At 38.6% G+C, this 21,516-nt stretch overlaps 2 protein-coding genes across 4 annotated transcripts in view; both read right to left on the reverse strand.

The window, feature by feature from the left end:
• Positions 1 to 746, reverse strand: part of ASPM (assembly factor for spindle microtubules) — a 29,547-nt gene extending 28,801 nt beyond the window's left edge. For all 3 annotated transcript variants that reach the window (XR_009745563.1, XR_009745562.1, XM_061465525.1), the window contains exon 1: positions 383 to 746. Coding sequence is in view for 1 of the 3 variants with exons in the window: in XM_061465525.1 (XP_061321509.1) it covers positions 383 to 691 (309 nt within the window). In the remaining 2 variants the exon portion in view is untranslated. The remainder of the gene's footprint in view (positions 1 to 382) is intronic.
• Positions 747 to 1,087: 341 nt separating this feature from the next.
• ZBTB41 (zinc finger and BTB domain containing 41) lies at positions 1,088 to 20,430 on the reverse strand. The gene is made up of 11 exons (XM_061465557.1): positions 20,281 to 20,430; positions 18,357 to 19,592; positions 16,206 to 16,413; positions 15,403 to 15,472; positions 12,867 to 13,014; positions 12,036 to 12,165; positions 10,737 to 10,832; positions 10,093 to 10,199; positions 8,566 to 8,671; positions 7,559 to 7,647; positions 1,088 to 6,430 (listed from the first exon to the last, which is right to left on the reverse strand). The coding sequence occupies exons 2-11, from the start codon at positions 19,477 to 19,479 to the stop codon at positions 5,787 to 5,789; spliced, it is 2,721 nt and encodes a 906-aa protein (XP_061321541.1). The 5' UTR covers positions 19,480 to 19,592; positions 20,281 to 20,430; the 3' UTR covers positions 1,088 to 5,786.
• Positions 20,431 to 21,516: the final 1,086 nt, after the last annotated feature.

Here is a 21,516-nt window from a genome sequence, read left to right on the forward strand (position 1 = left end):
ACATTCCCGGAGAACATTTATTTTTTCCCCACCACCTTCCTGCCAAAAGGCCCCTCTGTGCCTGTGACAACCCCCCCGGGCCAAGGGAGGTCTCACCCCACCACCTAAGGCTCCCCCTTCATTTCCGCTTTCACGCGAAGGCGAAACAAGCAGCACAGCACGGATGTCGCTCCCAGGGTACCGGCTACCAAACCCACCCCAACCCATCTTACGGTTGGATGCCGCCAGGTGATGCGCGACTCTTCCGGCGGAGGATAACGCTGCAAAGCAGTATCACTCCTCAGGCCTCGGCCTTCCCCACCGCCCAGCAGCGTGCCATGCTCCCTTGAGTGTCACACAGCCCACAGTCCTCGCTGCCGCAGCCCCGCGCCCCTCCCGGTACCTGCACGAAAAAGCGGTGATGCTCGATGCTGAAGCCCTTGTCGGAAGCCGGAAAGCGGTCGACGACCACATCGGTGTCCTCTGCGTTGGGGTTGTCGATGCCCAGGAGACGTGTGCGGGAGGCGCCGACATGCAGGCTGCCGAAGCTGAGGAACGGTGGCCGGGAGAAGTGGCTCAGGACCAGGACAGCGGGGACTTCATCCGCGTCCTCCTCATCACCCCGGATGGCCCAGCGCCGCCGCCGCCGCCTAGGGTTGGTAGGAGCACTCAGCTCCCACACCGCCGCTCCGGAGAAGAAACCCGCTGCCATAGCCGGGGCAGAACCCCGGAGCGGGGTCTGCTCCCGCTCGTCACACAACCAGCAATCCGCCACAAGACGCTCCGCCACAGCGCCAACCGCCGTACCTCCACCGGCCTGTTCAAACGAGGCGCCCCCGCCAATCCCCACGCCGGACCGCCCCGCCTTGCCCCGCCCGCTCGCTGCTCCGCCAATGAGCGTCGGGCGTTTTATTTAAACGACCCGACCTCGCAGGAGCTAGGCGCCGCCGTGTGGTCGGACCTGCAGAGCTGGAGCTATGCTTCCCAATGAAATGATGGTGATAGCTAAGTAGATAAAGATTAATAATAATATAATAATGGATTTAGCAAACCTTCATGCTAAAAAGCTCTCCCCATATTATTAAAAAAAAAAAAACAAAGCCAAATATTTTCTAAATAAATTTAATTTACAAAATATTTTTAAGTAGAATGAGATGCACACAAATTTAATGGAAAAAAACCCAAACAAAACTCATTTATCTTTCGTGAGCTTTAAAGCTGAAAGACACATACAATGCTGCATTTCCATGCTATTAAAATGAAAAGGGGCCCTGGAGAGAAATCAAAACCTAGTGCAAGCACCCCTGCAAGAAATCTGTGAAGCTAGCAGTGTTAAGACAAAGGAACTTTACTTTTCCATAACGAACAAAATTACACATAGGACTGAGTACTTCTACAGTTACAGTACACTTCCTAACTTTTCCTTACAGCAAAGAATTAGCCCGAAAAAGACAACTTTACTTAAAGACTTCCATCTAAAATATCAACCTATACAGACCACATTTAAAACACATTATCTTATATACCAGTGACAAAATATTGAGTTTATTTCACCTTATTCTTTCATATAAAAGGACTGACATTTTAACACAATCAAAATGGTAATGGGAGATTAAAAAAAATTCACCACTGTTACCTTTAATCCATCAAATCTTTTTAAACCAAAACATTTCTCAGGAACCGTGGAAAAAGACCCTTCCGGGCTTAAGCGAAGTGACTGCCCTGCATTATATACTGCCAGTATCATTCTTAATGCATATGATGGAAACAACCAAAGCACCATGAGATGGTATTGCAGAAAAAGATGGCATGTGGCAGCAGTCACAAGGACCGACAGATAAACACATTCTATTTCCCTTCAGCTTCAGTCACGTGGAAAACACGCAACCTGGATTAGTTATGCAGGTATGCTCAATATAGAAGCATTTCACTTATTTTGAACAGGTTTTTTCCCTTAAAACAATAATCTACTACATACTTCTTAAAATCCATTCATAACTCTACATTCATTAACCTCTACACAGAAACCATTTCAGATTTTAAAACTTGAGGGTCATTTATTCCTTAGCACTCCATAACACATTTCATGTTCAGTCAAGCACGTCATGAGGTGATTCCTTTGAAGCATTCTTCAGCGTTCTGGATGCTCTTTCACATTCATTACTAGGGAACTAAGCCTAGCTCTTTGATGAGACCGACAGGTTTTCTGTCACTGTGTTCTGGTAAGACCCATCTTTAAAAAATAACTACCTGAATTACAATCCAGACTAAAGTAGCACTATATTTTTAAGGAAACCACAGCTTTACAGAAGATGTATCATCACCATTACAATTACCGATACTCAGCAGAAAAAGAGCCCGTGAGAGCCATACTTCTGTAGGAAAAGTGTCAGTGCTCAAAAAGGAAATTCCAATATAAATAAATAAACTGAACATAAAATCCACTTAATTTTGTTTAGCAAAAAATACAGAATTCAATTTTTAAACAGAACAAGTGCAATAAGTTCTCAGAACAAGGTAGCAGTTTAGAGTACCAACACAGAATCCACTCTTCTCCCCAGAGGTCAGCTGGTAGAAGACAAACTTTCTGCGATGTGCCACTCACTGATCACTCTTTAGACATTTTTAAGAGAGACCTGTTTCTTCCTTCTTTGGCAACAAATGGTCAACTGAGTCACTGACTGCCAGATAAAACATAGCCTTTATCATAAAGGCACCCTCCATGCTCAACAGGACATGCACTCTTGGATGAGTACACATACACATTAAAATGGAGGTACCAGATACCTATGGAGTTTTGACCCATGTAGCTGTGAGGTGCAGATCTCTGCCCTTCACCTCAGTTCTCCAAAGAGGAACTGTCCTCTGTCAAGCAGAGACCAGCTACTTTCACCTACCAAATGAAGTACCAGTCCATGAAAATGTACTTTGCTCATATATGAATTTTAAATAGATGTAAAGTCATGAGAATTACAGCTCATGATATTAAAAAAAAAATAAAACTATGTATCTAGCACACAAGCTTTCCTATTTTCTTTCACTGTCAACTGGCAATGATCCAGCCTGACCAGCAGGTCAAAACACTAACTAGTAGGGTTATCTGCAAGCAAAAGAACGCCAAAGAACTAGGAGATCATTTTTTCCAGGAATGACTAGTAATTCTGGTCACCCAAACAGCAAAGATAGCACTTGGTTTCTGGAAAATGAGTCCTTTTATGGTCTGTTCCTTGTTGGGCACCCAAAAACATGAAGCCCTTTGGAAAATATTGACCATTAATGTTTTCCAAATAATCAACTGAACTAGAGAAAAAAAAAAACGTTATTCAGGATATATATAAAAGGCACAATAATGAAAGATTTTTTTAAAGGACATTATCAAGTAAACATGCTCCAAACTCCATTTTAGTATTTTCCTAGAGTGCCTTCTAAACAGACTGGATTTTAAAAAGAAAACTTTTGTTACCAACTACTTTTATGTCACTGTTTTGCCAAAATCCTACAATACTTTTTTCCTAGTGTAGGACAGAAAAAACAAGAAAAAACAAAGACAGGCTTTTTAGTCTGACAACTGCACTGACACCACTGATGTCGGGTTATTTTTACCAATACAATTACAAATGCTGGAAGGTGTGTTTCATGTTCAGAAGCATTTATATATGTTGACTTGAAAACTACACATAAAACATCCATTTTCAAGCCATGGAGTGTAAGGATTACAGAAACAGTTTTATTTTGAAACGGGCTGAAGGTGGACTTAGCAGAAATGGTAGTACTTGATAGTGTCCTTTCAGGAGGTGGCATTCAATGGCCTCATTATTGCTGTGTATTTGCTAGAATTCAGCTTCCTACCAGATATATTTACAGCATGTCAGTTTGAACATTCCCAGAGCACAGCTCTAAATTTTACTTTAGAGATACAAACATAGAACAGTTAAACATATGTAGTCCTGTTTTAGAAACTGAACTTTTAAAGTTTAGGACTTCTATTGTGCTTCTTTGGCTAAGTCCTATTTAAATATCAATAACACTTAAAATTCTATAACTCTGCCACTATTTAACAGCTAACAGAAATCTTTGGTGTGTTTAGGTTAAGAATCCATTAGGGTACAAGCTTCGAAATATGAACATTCAGGCAGCTCTGGCCCCTCTCCTGCAAACTGCTCAAAGCTGAAGTAGATTGGGATTAACAGAATCTAACACCAAAGTACTTGAATAGGATTGAAAATGATCCATGTCACTTAAGAGTTTATAGAACTGTGATGATAAAACAGCTTTTCACCACAGATTGCTTGTGCTCAGGTCATTGGATAAATTTAACAGTTACAGTAATAGACATACGCCCAGTTTCCCATTTTAAAGTTTCTTTAAGATAATAATTTAAAAACAGGAAAACCTGGGGAAAAATTTTCCTTAATATATAATCCTTGTGAGGAATAATGAAGATGATAAGATTACTTCAGGTATTTTCTTTGGCATAATATTCACCAAACAAACACAGAATAATTATTTTTAAAGTAGGCTTAAAATAGAAAGCTTGATGAGGTTAAATTAAACTACATTTCACCATGAATTACACTAGACCTGTAGTTCAAAACGATTCTTTTGGACAAAAAACAAAAACAAACCCAAAGCAAAACAAAACCAAAACAAAACCCTTATGCCTAGTAAAGAAAAGGCTAAAAATAATTAAAGACATAAAATACTCTCAAGAGCTTGACTTTGTTTTATAAACACTGTACAAGAAAGTGAGAAATAAAACAATTTCATTAGTAAGTCACAAGAGATTTGTAAGTACTGATGATTATTTCCTTCTTTTTTTCAATGGAAGTTGAGCACTGTTCTGGAAATAACAGTCTTCAAAATTTCTTCTCCATCACAGATAACCTGAAAATAAGCATGCTAATGTGGGACCCTGACGTAATTTACATTCTCACAAGAATAAGCCATGCCAATCCTTTATGACTGCTCATAGATTAAAATGACCTTGAAAATACCCCCATTTCTTTCAAAGTTAGAGTGTGGGGCACACTTTGGAAGACAAACTAGGTTAAAAATCATGAAAAAATGTGTATTAAAATTATATAGGTCTAAGTGTAGAAAATTAGACAATGTAATTGTCTAGATCTTCCCACATTACTCAACATACAGAGCTCAAGGAAGACTTAAGAGGCCAAATTTAGGCAGCCTAATTATACTCAGGGGGATCACCAAACACCCCGTTTAGTGTCTGCATAAAATATCTGAATCACTTTTCAGAAGCAGCTAGTTTCTGTATCCATTGGCTGAGATCCAGAATCCAGCAGACTTTTAAACCCTCCAAAAATGCCTGAAGGTTCAAGTAAAATTATATTTCAATTTCTGTGTCAAACATAATACAAAGTTTGTGGTTTATATCCCTGCCTGCCCTTACAGCTTCTAAGGAACTTGATGCAGTCCTTATCTGTTCAGAATACTTTCTATTACACTTGAAACATTAACTCAAAGTGAGATGCAGAAAGGCAAACATTTTTTTAAAATTAATAGCCAGATATGTGATTACATTTTTCAGCCACTATGCTTAAAGATATTTCAGAACACAGTTTTTAGAAGACCATCTATAAGATTTTTAAAAACTCTTAAAATCACAAAAAACACTCTTTCAGTATGCATCAAAATGTGCCTTAATGTTCAAATATCATGTAAACAAACCTGGTTTTCCAAAACTATGCAGAAGACTCATGAGTCCAAATAAAATATAAATCTTAATTGCCATATCAGCCTTCTGTTGGCTAATGGCTTAGTAAATTGGGTGGAATGTTATGGTCTGATCATGAATGTTCATTGTTTGAAATATTCTGTACAGTAGGAGCTGTATCAAGGCCCAGTAAAGTTCCGAGATATGACTGGTCTCTAGGATCCAACATTTGCTCAGGCCTTACAGGATGAACGATATTTGCAGGCTGTGGAGTAAGAGTGTATTTCTCCAGAAATGACAGATCTGTTGCTCGTTGATAATCTGTGTGCTCAGGTTGTGGAGGAAGAATGCTATGTGACTGAGTAGTATGCTGTACTAGATCAGCTTGCGGATCAGACATCTGAACTGGTACCAGAGTCACAGGCACACATACTTCTGTGGATACATTCTGTAGCAAAGTTTTGGCTTCTGACTGATATGCTTTGGACTGTTCCACATATTGTTTAGCCTCAGTCTGGTAAACTTTGTCATCAGAGGTGTACTGCACTGGTAAGGAGACTAGCTTTTCCTCTGAAGAAGATGTCAATGCCTCTTCTGCAGCCTTTGATCCATGAACATGATCAATATGATACTTCAGCTTGTCTTTTCGTTTAAACGTTGCATGGCAGTGTTGGCAATTAAAAGGTCGGGCATCTGAATGAATAACCATGTGTTTTGTTAATGTCTTCTTAATTCTAAAAGACTGATTACAGATTTGACATTTGTAGGGTTTCTCCCCTGTAAAGGCAAAGTAAGAATTAGTTATTCTGAGGAACACCATGTCACACATAGATTTACAAATACATACATGGATTTTGGCACAGAGACCTAGTATAAAACAATTTTACTGAAAACAAAGAGCGTATGTTTAGCATCAATTTTGGAAGCAGGGGAGCCATTACATATATGTTTAGAAGTTATATTAGCATATCCTTCTCCTTACATACAATTCTCTCAATACGTAGGATTTCTGTCAGGTACACCCAAAGATAATCAGAATATATACCAAATAAAATCTTTAACTGTTATGAAGATAGGCTGAGAAAGTTGGGGCTGTTCAGCCTGGAGAAGAGAAGGCTGCATGGAGACGTCATAGCAGCCTTCCAGTATCTGAAGGGGGCCTATAGGGATGCTGGGGAGGGACTCTTCATTAGGGACTGTAGTGATAGGACAAGGGGTAATGGGTTAAAACTTAAACAGGGGAAGTTTAGATTGGATATAAGGAGGAAATTCTTTCCTGTTAGGGTGGTGAGGCACTGGAATAGGTTGCCATGGGAGGTTGTCAATGCTCCATCCCTGGCAGTGTTTGAGGCCAGGCTGGATGAGGCCTTGGGTGATATGGTTTAGTGCGAGGTGTCCCTGCCCATGGCAGGGGGGTTGGAACTAGATGATCTTAAGGTCCTTTCCAACCCTAACTATTCTATGATACTGCTATTAAATGAGCACAATTAGTATTTCTATATATTTCAAAAGGACAATGCTTTTCCTAAACATAAGGCAGGAAAACCAAAGTCCAACAGGTAAGGACGTAAAACTTTCCAAAGGGATTTCTAATCCTTGTTTAGATTACCACTTGAAAAGTAGTATTCTCTAGACCACAAAAATAGTTAGATGGCCTGGGTAAATTTGGTGAAATATACACCAGTAAACTAAAAATAGAGGCATACAGAGCACACTGCAAACCTGTGTTGAGGATTATCAACATTTTAACTGATACATTCAGAAGGCATAATGACCAGCTCATGAGAAAGAATAAGAAGTCTTGCTTCTTCCTGCTAAATGCTCAACAACCATAATGAAATAATTCCATCAGCGTTGATGCATAAAAATACATCCCTACATGGTTTGTTGTTTTGTTATTTTTACCTGAATGTGTCCTAAAATGCATTTCCAAACTTGATTTCCCTTTAAAAACTTTCTTACAGACTTCACACTGGTGAAATGTTGCTTTGTATCTTTAAAGAAAAAAAGACATTTCATGTTAGATTTTCATTTTTTTAAACCAACAAACAATAAAGCTATGTGCACACTCCTTTCCGAAATCTTTAGCTGGATATCAAAGTTTCCAAATTTCCACACTTATGTTCACATTTCCTGGGACTTGCATACCAATAACGTCAATGAGATTCTTTTCAATATTCAATCTTACTCTCTGCTGAGACTGAAACTTAGTATTAAAAAGCAAAAGCCCCTAAAACTTCTTTTCTGATATGCAAAATATCCTTAAGTAACAGTTTTTGCCCAACTCTACAAGTGGCTTTAGCTTTGACAGGCTTTTGCCATAAATAAAGTACTATGAATTGTGTAGGCTATTGGCTACTAAGAAAAATCACGCAGAATAAGCAATGTACTGTACTTTCAACACAAACATGAGTTAAAACATCATTTGAAAATTATTTTTGGAGCTCAGGAATTTAAAAATCCTACTGCATTTTCAATTTCCAGACACAATTTAGGTTTCAAAGTTTCTACCTACTTTCAGAGCCCCTAATCTTCTACCAGCTTCTAAAATACCTAAGTGTGCGATAGATCTCACAGTGCTTAAATGAAGTCCAATATTTCAGTCTTAACTAGTCTGCAATGACAATATTACACCAAACCATCAATTTAGAACAACATTGAGACAGCTAATTGATAGATGAAAATTCGATTCTTTTTTTACAGTTTTATGTACCTAATTATGATATTTGTATGAAAACATCTTGATTAAATTGTGAAGGTACTTTTCTGACATCCACTTCATCTCTTTCAAGACTCAGGTAATGGGCATGACAAAGACACAGACTGCTAGAATTCTGCAAGAACATGCAAGTCCCAACCAAATCAGTTACAGTACAGAAATAGTTACACACCTGTAAAAACCCCACACTTACTTTTGCCAAACTTTTTCCCCCAGATGAACACTTTTATAATGAACAGTAAGGTGATCTCTACGGCCAAAACATTTTCCACATTCTTCACACTGATGTGCTTTCTCACCTGTATGGGCAAAATTCAATAAATTTTGATTAAATCTTCTGGAACTGTAATTGTAAAACAGCAAATCCACGTTCACAAAGTTCAACGAATCAAGCTCTTCCACACCTTACTCAGAGAAGAATATAAAAGAACAAAATTCAGGAGGTAGGTTGCTTCTACCAGAGTAAAGACTTTTACCACTTGTTATAGATGACTAGTAGTGACCGTTAGTCATTTCTACAATGACATTCACATTCTTGAGTTAAGAGACGCTTCCCCAAACACCTACTGCATGAGAGGTACAAGTGAATGACTAGGAATCTACTCTATGCATTGTGACCCGAACTGTGGTATCTTCAATAATTCAGAGGCTCTAAAAATAGAGGCTTATTTAAAGATACCAATCACTTTAGTACTAAAAATTACATCACAGTATTTATCTTTTTAATTATCCTGATTTACATAGTTACCTTTTTCTTTTAGGCTGCTGTTTAAAAGTATCTTGGTTCTTTTTAGTCATCTTGAGATCTTCCATAAAGTGGCAGAGTATTTCTTCTCATGTAAGTAGGAGGAGTGTGGACAGTCAAAGAATGTAACTTTCTAGAGGGGGGAAAAGCAAATAGAGTAGAAAAGAGGATTTTTTTTTTTTTTTTGTGTATTTGAGTTTTCAAAGATTTCTTTATTTTATAGCAGACATTATGATTTCAAACATGAAAAAAAAGAAGCTGTCCTTCAAAATAAAGGCTCAGGAAGTTTAGACTCTGATCACTTTCATATTTTCATGCTGCCTAGAAAGTATTTTGCCTCCTAGAAGGCCTCCCTCCCTTCAGATCCTGTTCTGAAATAGTCCCCAGTGAATCTTCACTTTTCCTATACATTTGATAACCTTTCTGCTGTCAGTGCAACAGATTTTTTTCTTCCTCCTGATCATCCCCATCTGGCTGTTCTCAGGGTTGGCTCCCATCACCTTCCTTCCCTCCTTCTTCCCCATAATAGACTTCAGAAACAACTCTTTAAATTCTTACATTAAAGTGATCAGTGTACAAACTTTGTCAGAGACTGTGACAGCTTCTTCTGTGTTGTGGTAATAATGTTTCACACAATTGCTATTAAAAAAAAGAAATCTGGACTCATGAAAAAAAATCCTCCTTTTTCACTTTTGCTTTTTTTTTATTATTCTTATTTTTAAAGCAATTTACTGTTACATGTTTTTGACTGTCCCTCAGCTTTCTATGTTAACATGGAGGAAACACTTTGTTTTCAAACCTTGAAAACATATGTAAGATTAACCCTACTTTAGTAAACCTTAAAAACAGTAAGAAGAACTTTCATCAGACCTAAAACATTCCATGTACTGAAATAAAAAAATCCATAATTAATTTTTTATTTGATCTTATTTTGAAATAGTAATTTCAAAACCAATTTTCAAAGAAAATGCCTACCTGAGTGTATTTTTTTGTGTTTTGTCAGATGATCATGCCGAATAAATGTTTTCCCACATTCTTCACATTCATATCTCTTGTCATCATGGTGGACTCTTAGATGAAGTCTGTATATTTACAGTCATAAATGTAATAAAATGCAATATGTTTAACATAATCTACTGCTAATTCAATGCAAAATACCAGAAAACATACTCTTTAGTGCTTGACATAAATATCAGGAAATAACCTTCAGATGAGGTATGCTTAAACTGCTCTTAGAAAGCAAGAGCAAACAGAGCTAACTCTCATATGTGTTAACTTAGTAGAATATTTTAGTCCTCTGCTTATTTTCTCTTTGAATAACAAAGATGCAAAAGCTTTAGATGTGCAAGAAAGTCAACTTTGACACAAGATCTGTATGGGATTCTGTCTGTTTAAACCACTAAAGTATTAAAAAAGTAAATGACTTCTCACAGATTAATATCTTTTCAATATTTAAGCATGTTTAAAGCATTTACCAATGCTCTCAGAGTGGGAATAAATCAAAACACATGCATTTTGAAGAGCTATGCTGGTAAGCAGAGCTATGTTGGTAACATGAATGCATATGTATCATCAAATATGTGAGACAGTTTAGAAGCTTATCTAATAAAAATCTGTACCTGTACGAGCTTCCATGACGAAAACTCTGCCCGCAAATACTGCAAAGATGAGGCTTCTCTCCACTGTGAATTCTCAGATGCTCTTTCAAAGTTGTTCTGTTTAACAAAGGCAGTAAAATATAATTTTAAGCAATGTCACTACCACTTTAAAAAAATTTCTTCTCAATTTCTTTAACTCTGAGGGATCACAAATAACTGCATCAATTTATTTAGATACACACACAGACACATACATTCAAAAGCACTATATACTATTTACTGAACCTGCAGGGTTCTTTTGCAGTATGCAAAGAAATAAAACATTGTTCCAGCATAAACTGGAGAAAACATCAAGTTTGACAGCATTTTCTACGTAAGAATTTTCTTGTTTCTGCATGTATATCTAAGCCAGAGCTTGAAAATCAGACTTGAAGGAAATCTAGATCATGGATGTTAAAGAAAAGCGCATGCAGATAAAAATTCCCCTCAAGCAAAAGAATCAGGCAATAACATTTACTGCATACACAGCTGGTAAATGTGTGACCAAAACAAGAGAGAAAATTCTTCAATCTCCTTCAGTGTTCACTCTTTTTTTTTTTTTTTTCAAAATTCTTTTTATGCTGAACAAAAAAAAAAATTCTTTTTTAAAAAGGGCAACATTTTTGCCTTACATAACATAAATGATCTTTATAGCACTGAAAGACTATCTGTGCTTTACAACTTGTTTACTATTTCATTATTGCATTTGTGCATTTCCTTTTAATACATGCATATTTCATATTTCTACAGCTTTCCTATGCCTTTTTTACATACTAGAATTTATGAGCCACCTTTTAGAGCTTCCACTTTTCAAAGTGCTAAAATAACATTTATTTCCTCCATTTAGAGAAGCAGTAGCAAAAGTTGTACAGTATTATTCCACCTTCCATGAAACCATGTCAGTAGAAGTCCAATTCCTTAGTCATTCTTACCATTCTTAGTCATTTAGTGCTCCTGATCTTCCTGTCCTCATTATTTTGTTTACCAAAATACATACGGCAAGATGTTCTTGCACAACACAGGAATCCAAAGTGAATTAGAGGTAATACGTTTTTAGTACAGTTCTGCCTTACAACTAATTACGTACAGGTGTCATCTTCAATTTGAGGTCACCAAAAAATCACATGCTACCTGCGGCTCTAGCACTACCTTTTAATATAGTAGCCCTCTGAAATGGTCTCATTTAAGTTAAAAATTCAAAACATATTCAGAATTAAAGCACTCTCTAAATATTACTCTGTTCTGCTTAAGTTCATGCTTAGTAGTCATGCAACTCCTTACCGCTCCCTAACAGATTTTCCACAGATGAAACATGTCCATTTTCTCTTTCCTCCATGAGTACACTCTACATGGCGTTTCAAATTTCCTGTATCATTAAACTGGCGGCCACAAATATCACAAGGAAAAGGCCCTACAAGGAAACAGACAGGCACAGCATTATTAACTGTCAGTTAAACCAAACAAGATGTACAGACTGGTTACTTGTGAAAATCCTCATCAATTTACAAAGCAAAAGTTTTGTCTAACAAATTATTAATGTTTAGTGCAGTCAACTGTGTACCTTCTGCCCAGAAAAATTATTTCTAATACCTGGTATTTTAGCAAATTTCATGACTGCAAAGCAAAAATTTAGAATAGTCAAAAGTAATTCAGTTCACTTAAGACTGTTTGAAAAAATTAATTCCTATTACTATCACCAATCTAGTTCCTACCTGGCAGAAAATAGTAATAAAGATGTCTTCAGAATACTTCTCAAGGAAATAAAAAGGTCTTTGGAAAATTTTAGGAAGAATTTGACTTAGTTGAGAACCAATTTCACACAGAAATGTTTTGAAACAAAACTAACCTTAATCCTTCTTCCCAAAAAACCTCTCTGCATTTATTTAGGTACAATATAATGCCTTTAAAAGACAGCTGAACAGTAAAAAAATCAATTAATAAACCTTCACCCCCTCAAAAAATAACCAAAACCCAACCAAAACCGACCACCCAACTCCCCCACAAAACTGGAAAAGGAAGTTGGGTAGAAACCAGACTGATCAAGACATACAATGGTAGAGAAAGGTTTTACTTTAAATCTATTGTTTACATGTCAGAAGGATGTTTCTATACCGAGATGGAATTTTTCTTGATGTTTCAGTCTTGCAAATCGGGATTTAAAATGCTCTTCACAGTAGGTACACTTAAAAGGTTTATCCTGAGAGTGAAGGATCATATGCTCTTCTAAATGAGGTCTTCGAGTGAAAGACTTCTTACAAATCTAAAATGATAAGGCAATTTGTCAAAGATACATCAGTTATAACCAGATTATACTCCTATTCATAAACACTTAACAGTTTAGTTCATCTGCTCTATTCAGCAACGTAAAATTAAACATGTATTCTTCAAATACACACTCTATCGCCACCTGTGAAGTCTTGCAGTTAACATAAAAAAAATCTGTGCTCTCCATAAACCCCAGTGGATTGCACTACATATATTGGTATGCCAACCCATGGCAGCCTAAATCAAATTACTGGCAACTCTTGCATACAGTTACATGTTCCACCCCCCTTCTTTCTACTGACTCCAGCACTTACCAGACTGTTTCCTAGGGTGTTTCAACACAGTAACTTTGCAGAAAATAACCCAACTGAAAAAAATCAAGTAGCTTTGGATTGGTTTTGGATATGAAACAGCTCAGCTGTTGTGGTATAACCTACTGAAGAACTAGAGTCATACCTATTCTTTTATTTCCTCTGGGAAATTCTCTGACAGTATGTACTGAAGAGAAAATGCCAACACCAACAAAGAAATATAATTCAAAACATATTTTAGAGATACAGAACTTTCACAATGTTAAAATTTTGTGAGCTTTTTAGTACTGTTTTCAGAAGAATCAAAACCTAAATGTAGAAGAATTGCTAGTAGAGTAATTAAAGTAAGCACACAGTTCAATTACAGAATTGAAGCCACAGCCCAAATTTAGGTATTTAAACTAGGTATTATAATTTAACATCGGGGCCCTAGGCTCTAACATAAATCAACACAGGGCTCACTCACTGATTTCATCTTGAAACTGTTGCCATTGTTCATAATATCTGAATTTAGTACTTACCTAACTCCCATAGATTAAATTGTGCAATCAGTTTCTCAGAGCACACCTGGATAACACTTTTAGTCTCAGAAAATCAGAAGGAACAGGTTTATTTGTTCAAAAACTCTTCAATGTTAAATAAGTAAGAAAACCCCATACCTGTAAAAAGTATAATGGCCTTCTTGCTTTTCTTTACTATTAATACTCTACTGTTTCTGTGAATTTGCTCATATTCCTCCAGGATTAAAGTATGATCACCAAATCCTTGTGCTCACACATGGACTACAGCATAAACCAACAACCTGAAGAGATCCTGCAGCTTACACCTGTAGCACCTCAGCCCTCAGAACATACTAAACAACTTGAAAACAAAGTCACAGCTCCTAAGGGTTCTGTTCATTCTCCAGCTGCTATAGAAGCTAAAATCCTACCCCTGCTTTCAATTCAAGCCCATTTTCAATGCACATGAGCAGTACAAGAGCAGCAGCTCACATCTTGAAAAAATCCAGCTAACGTAAACTTAACAAAACCCAACAACCAAATCCCAAAATGGAGTTTACCAAAACATTCATCTGGCAAAAGTACTTTCCAAGAAACAAACATCATTAATGCTGCAAGACTGATTCCCACTATAACAACATTTCTTATCTAGTAACAAACAGGATCTATAATATGTTTACACAGCGTAACATCATTTGGAAGATAACAATGTCTGGTCATCGAAGTGATATAATACATTCAGCCATCACCAGCAGAATGAACACTACAAATTCCTACAGTTGGTATCTCCCAGCCGCCTACTATATGTTTATAAGTGAGAGTTCACAAACAAAGCAAGGTTAGTAATTATGTTACAGTACCTAGTATTACAGACACACAGGGGCATATAGCAGTTTGCACAAACAAAACAGCTGCCCTGAAAAAAAGGTAAACTGATTCCCTTAGAAAAAACCCACACATTTGAAATCTTAAAGTATTATTTGGCAGCAGAGAGAGAAACAAAGTTCTACAAACTCATTTTTACATTAGATATAGTTTCACAAATGTACCTCTCCTGAGGAAAATCAAGGAAAGGCTTCTACAATTTTACAACTAGAGGTAAATTTAGTACAAATTTACAACTCTGTTGAGGCACATATGCAGGTAAATGAAAAAGTTTTTCATACCTATTTTCCTCACTAGTGAGTCTTCCAAAACAGTACATATTATGGTCAGTGTTTGATGTGCATAATTAATGGGAGAGCAAGCACTCTTTTTTTTAAGTATTTATAACACTCAAGTCTAATCATCTGCAAATTGATGTAATTTAACAACAGTATTAACTGATCACATTAAAACATACCGCTTTTAACTATTTTGTAATTCAATTTGGTATTATTTACCCAGTGACAAGCTGTACATACAGATAAAGTTCAGTCATTAAATCAGCACATAAAGAGGAATTTTATACCACTACTTACAAAGCTTACTGAGATTTCACAGAAACACATGCTGTATTTTCACTATTCAAGTCACAAAACATAGTATCTATATGAAGAAACAGCAACACAAAAGTACTAAAGTATTACTTACATCACATTTCCAACCTTCACTCTTTGTCTTTTTGATAGACAGAAATTCTTCTACATTCTCTGGATGAAACCTAGGAGAAAAACAGAAGCTGAAAGTAGCTGTAACTTCAAAGACAAAGATTGTCTAAGTACTAAATATCCACTTCTACACTTCACGTGTTATGAAAGTGATCACCAAACCACAGAACAGAATACTGACAGTTAAAGAATTCTAAAGGCACAAGGAAAGCAGTGGTGACTAGATTCCTGTAGAAACTCATATGACAATTGGTAAGAGGACAGTTTCAATTATAATGCTTTATGGATATTTACAAAGAAAAGGGAAAAAAAAGCAGTATGTAAATAATAATGCCTTATCATTACACCTGCCATAAACAAATTATTCACCTAAAGGAATCTGCATGGAAATGATTTATCCACCTATTATCATCAATAGTATAGCATCAACATTTAAAACCAAAGAAGATGTTTTTTTTTTCTTCCTTCAAATTAAATGCAACACAGATAAATATTAAGACTTGTATTCTGACTCACTGTATTAGCTAATCAGAGACTTCTAAAATTAACAGTAAAAACCTACGGCAGAACTCCCACAGAACCATTAGTGCCACTTAGTCAGTCCCTACACACTCCTCATGGCAGGTTAGTTGATAATGCTAATCCGATGTCTTTTCAAAAGATACTTATTTAAAGAAAGTTATAGAAATAATGCAGAACATGCTGTTTGCATACATACATTTCTCTTCACTTTTGAACTCAAAATAAGATTCTTCAGAAATGCAAGACAAATTTACTCATACTTGCCTCTTCACATGCTTTGCTAAAGTCTTTTTGCTTGCATGCAGCTTATTACAGTAGGGACATTTGTGCTCCTTTTTATGAAAGTCAGTATCACTGGAGTGCTTCTTTCTGTGCACTGTCAGGTTGGACTTCGTTGAATAGCGCTGGTGACATATATCACATTCAAAAGGCTTCTCACCCGTGTGTACACGTGTATGGCTCTCATATTTGCCTGTATGACAACAACAAAAAATCCATTAGTAAAAATTGTAAAAGGTATCACCTATAATATACACATTTGGGGTTTGGTCTATAACCTCTCTCTCTCAAACGTGGTCAAGTATCTTCCACGCGCATCTAAAGATTCATACTGGTTTACACCACTGGAAACTGCACAGTGATCACATACATGTTTGATAAAGAGTAAAAATAAAAAGGGCTCTGTATTACCATTATATCTGTGTGAAGGTTACCAATCCCCCTCCCTCAACCCTACAGCACACTCTGGTCTTAAGAACTGAAAGTTACATTACTCTCATTAGGTACTGATTGTGAATTACCTTTTTGGAAAAGGGAACAGCCTTGCAACAAACTGGTTATTCTTAAAGGTACTTTCAAATAACAAAACACCAAATGTACGATACAGATCCTTGCAAATGATCTACATATTTCGCAAGCAAGATATTACCATAAATAAAAATACTACTCTCATTTCTTCCACACTGGTTAAATTCCCTATTCTGTTTGCCAGTTTTTTTCCTGAGGACAGAAATCCATCCTAAACCGAGGACCTATCTACCTCAAATCAATAGCAGGGTCCCTCCTTTGTACTAGGTAACTTTTTCCTCTGTAGAATATGCACTATAAATCTGGGAGTTAGATAGAGAAGCAAAAAAAAAAAGCACTATAGCTCATAAGTAAAGATAAAAATCAATTGCCTAGTGTAATACAATCTTATAGGGAAATACTTCGTCACTTTCACTTGTTTTAACTTATGTATTTTTTGAGCACAAAGCCAGAATTCTAAGTTATGAGCATACACAGAGGAGAAGGCTTCAAATGCATGCAGAACCAAATTGTACCATCACAACCTTACTCACAAGCCATTTATTTCTTCATAGTAGCCTTTCAATATTAAAAAATCTCTCAAGTTCACAAAATTACTATGTTACTTTAAGATACAGCATGACAGGAACAGTTAAGTCCCACATTTTTAGTGTTAAGTAACTTCTACGATATAATTTGTGACCCTGGAAAATTCACTTCACCTCAGCAAGATAAATACACTGTGTATAAGTAAGAATTAACACACACACTACCCCCAACCATCTTCCTAGACTCCTAAAATTTCAGAATTATGAAAGACACAATGCACCCAGTAACACCAAAAAATGCCTCAAAGTATGAGAAACTGTTTCTTTCCTAATTTCCATGATTGACCGGAAGTCAGTACCTTACGGGACCATAATTAAACATTTATTCCAGCTGAAAGAACACACAAATTCTGGAATACAGTAGTGATCTACTTTTAATGTGGGAAAAGAGGACAGGAAAGCATTGTTCATGTCAGGAAGGAATTCTTACTCTTCTGATATCCCAAGTAACTATATTAACAAATACTAGATTTGACTGTAACATTAACAATCCTAACACGACAGATTAAGCTGACAAAGTATTACTTGGTGCTAACCACAGACAAGAAAAATGAAGCTAAAAGTCAGTGACTGAGTCCAAAGCATCTACACATCATATAGAATGGAAGAATTTCAGGCTGTTTGACAATGGTGCTGCTATACTACAGCAACAATGACAGCTTTGTTACTTAAGATTAATTTGGCAGTAAAGGTCTCAGACTTCATTCAAGAAATTTCTGCAGACTTAATATCTTGCTGTGTTTCCCTCCTTTTTCAAGGCTGTTCTTACATGCCACACTAACAGCAGGAATCCAGAGCTGTGACAGAGAAATAAATTTAGTATTTGCAGATTTTTCAACTGATGCACTCAGCTCATTTATTGAAACTGTTTAGTACCATAGACGTAACAACCTAATACACTTACAAAGACCAGCAGCATACTGGATCAGTGATTCAGAAATTCTGTCTCTAGGACAGAGAAACAGCTCAGTTTATTTCCCATACAAATAGCACCACCACCATTCACCTATCTTGCTCTTACCTATTCGATCAAATTTTTTGTCACACTTGGGACACTGCAGTATTTTTTTGCTACTGCTTTGAATGATGACTGGAGCTAAGCCTTCAGGAATATTCCCCATTGAATCAACTGCCTCAGAACCCTCTTCAGTATCATTCTGTTCTTTTTCACTTTGTTCTTCAGAGTCTGAATCTTCACCTGACATTTCCTGTTCCTGTCCCTCTTCATCAGCATTGCATTCACTTTCGCTGTCTTCAAATTCACTTCTATCAGACATTTCCTTGTCAGAACTGACTTTTTCCAAATTGCTGTCGGAGGCATCATCGCTTTCATTGTCACTGTTATCAGGTTTAGCTGCGTATTTGCGGTTTCTTGTGGAACATCTAGTGGAAAGGCTAGACTTCTCAACCATTTTTAACCCATGCTTTCTTTCCAGTGAAAAGGATCTGTGGGCTTTAGCCAAATGATTTTCTAAGGACTTCTTGTAGCAGAAACTTCGACCACAAAAAGTGCACTGATGACTGTTTAACAGTTTACCTGTCAGTTCATTGAGTGTTTCTACTGGTGTAGGCACATCAGTTACCACATCAGTCTGTATGTTAGAAACGCTTTCGTTATTTAGCAGCTTCACTGCATCTATGATATCTAAAAATTTTGCTGCTTCCAAAACTAACGGGATTTCATTTTTATACACAAAAAACTCTGAGGTGTAGAGAAACTCAAGCAAATGCTGGAAGACAGAATGAGTTACATGATCTAACGTGACAACATCAGTGCTTGGATTTTTACTCAAACAGGCATGAAAATAACTACTCCCGACAGCCACTACAACTTTGTGAGCACTAAATTCTTTCCCTTCTACAATAATGAGTAAATCACAAAATGATGGACGTTTCTGTCTATCATCATTTAAGTATTTCAGTAGATTTTTGTTATACTGCAATGAGCTTAGGAGCTTTCTTTGCTCTGGTGATGGCGAAAGTTCTTTGGAAGATTCAACCTGATCTGCAGGGGCTATTTCTGCAGCCTTTGAGACAATTTTCTGTGCACAGTCTACTACAAGAATCTGCTCTGAAGTGTCTTTCTCATGGCCAAGGTGAACCTTTTCGTTTAGATTTGCAGGGAGCCGTCTCCTTTTCTTCATTGCAGAAGTGCAGCTTCAAAATCAGGAGCTTCATAGGTGATGGGCAAGAAACTCTTATGAAGACTTGGTTCTGCTCCAGACCTTGAGATAATATGCAACAGTAATTTCATAATCTGCAAAAGAATTATGATACAAATTACTATAAGCACTGAACAGTAGCTTCTTTTTCTATTACCACTTTCTATACTTTACTCTTGGTTTTATCTACCCTGCATACCTTAAGCTTTTATTAAATTACTTTAATCTCATCACTTCCCATTCCAGACCATGGCACTACTCAGAGCAAGTGAGCCGACACTGCCTATTATTAGATCTAAAGAGGCAGCTTGGGCTGGTTTCGCTCCCTAGACACATATAGCCCATGAAATACGCCGGAATGGGCGTCCACTGTTGTTATTATTACCCCGAAGCGCACTCGCTTTCCGTTTAACCCCAACACACCCCGACAGCTCTTCTGCTTTTTCCGCCGGGCGTCCGTCCCCTGGAGTCAGCCCGGAGACGCGCCGGCGCGGCCCTCTCCCGCTCCTGTCACCACCAACTGTCAAGTCAGCGGACGGGATTCCAGCCCTACCACCCCAGCACGGGGCCTTTGTCCGTCGCCAGCAGGTCCGCCCCGAAGGGGGCCCTACGGCACCGAGCTCGGGGACACAGAGGACGCCCCGGACCCGCTCCCCGCATGACGGCGGCCGTGAATGCCCCTCGCCGCCCCTGCCGAGCGGGACAAATAACGGCCGCCCCCTCGCTCCCCCGCGACCGGTCCCCCTCCTCCCCGCAAGGCCCCGGCGGGGGGACCTCACGCACCTGCGCGGCGCCGAGCGCTCCGCGGGCCTCTCTCGGCCGCTAACCGCCTCTGCGCCCCACTCCCGTGCCCGCTTCCGCCGCTTCCGGATCCCGGCGACGCGCGCAGCGTGAGGAGGCGACGGCGCCGTTGCCGAGCATGCGCGGGGGATATGGCGGAGTTGGTGTGGCAGCGGGGGGTCGGCGAGGCGATCCCTTGTACTGTGTCGCCCCGGGCCGCGGCCCTCCGTGGACAGGACATTGCCGCCCGGGGCACGGTGAGCCGCGGCGGCCTGCGGGGTGGCGCGGGAGAGCCCGGGAGCTGGAAGCATAGTGCGGCTGCGAGCAGGGGGCCGCCTGCGGCGGGCGCTCCTGCGCACTCCACGCCTCCGAAGAGGTTGAGTTTGTTCTGTACGGCCGCTGCGGGGCAGCCGTTAGCGGCGGGCAGCGCCGGGAGGCGGCAGCGCTTAGCGGCAGCTGCGCGTTTGCGTTTATTCCGCGGTTTGGAAGCGCTGTGTGAGAGCAAGGGGTGTTGCGCGTCAGCAGTAGTGAGCTGCACGCAGCTCGGCACTTCCAGGGCGCCGTAGTCTTCCTCAGTAATGTTATCTTGCTTTTGCCTGGAGTATTGTGAAGCACTTGGATGCGTACTTGTGAAATCCATGTTTTCATGCTTCCCGCATGGCAACAAGCTGCAAGCGTCCCACAGTTCGGGCGAATATCCTCTCAGAGCTGCGGCTCATCACCGTACCAGAAGGCATTAATCCTCCTATTAATTACGTGTCCAGTTTTCCAAAGCTAGTGACAGTGTGGCACTGAAAATGAGTTTGTTCTTCTGAGAGCTGTATACTATGGTATTAATGCATACTGAAACGTTAATCCACAGCACGTGTTAGGTATTTATGATGTGTAAATCGATAGTGGTTGGAACTTCACATAATAAACACCGCGTGACTTTCACGTGTTGCATTGTGCAACAAAAACAGTGAAAATCCTCAAAGCACTTGTTACCTCCTGATTGTTGCTATACTATCTGCCAGCCCTCTTGGGCATCAATAAGTAATAATAGAGCAATCAATACCTCTATGTTTCTGATGCACTGAAGGCAGGTCTACTTTTCTACAAGGATGTCGCTAGTGCTTGCCCAACATTTCTGTAGAGTCATAGTTAAACTGTATAAAACTCTAAAAATAAGTTTCTCTATTTTGATTTTGCATGGAAAATGAAAGTTTTGAGAGCAGGGCACTAAATTTTAAGCTAAGC

This window comes from Pezoporus flaviventris, unplaced genomic scaffold, assembly GCF_033815535.1.
Source record: "Pezoporus flaviventris isolate CSIRO_AGI_PZ_B2104156 unplaced genomic scaffold, CSIRO_AGI_Pfla_v1 ptg000040l, whole genome shotgun sequence".
NCBI classification, from domain to species: domain Eukaryota; kingdom Metazoa; phylum Chordata; class Aves; order Psittaciformes; family Psittacidae; genus Pezoporus; species Pezoporus flaviventris.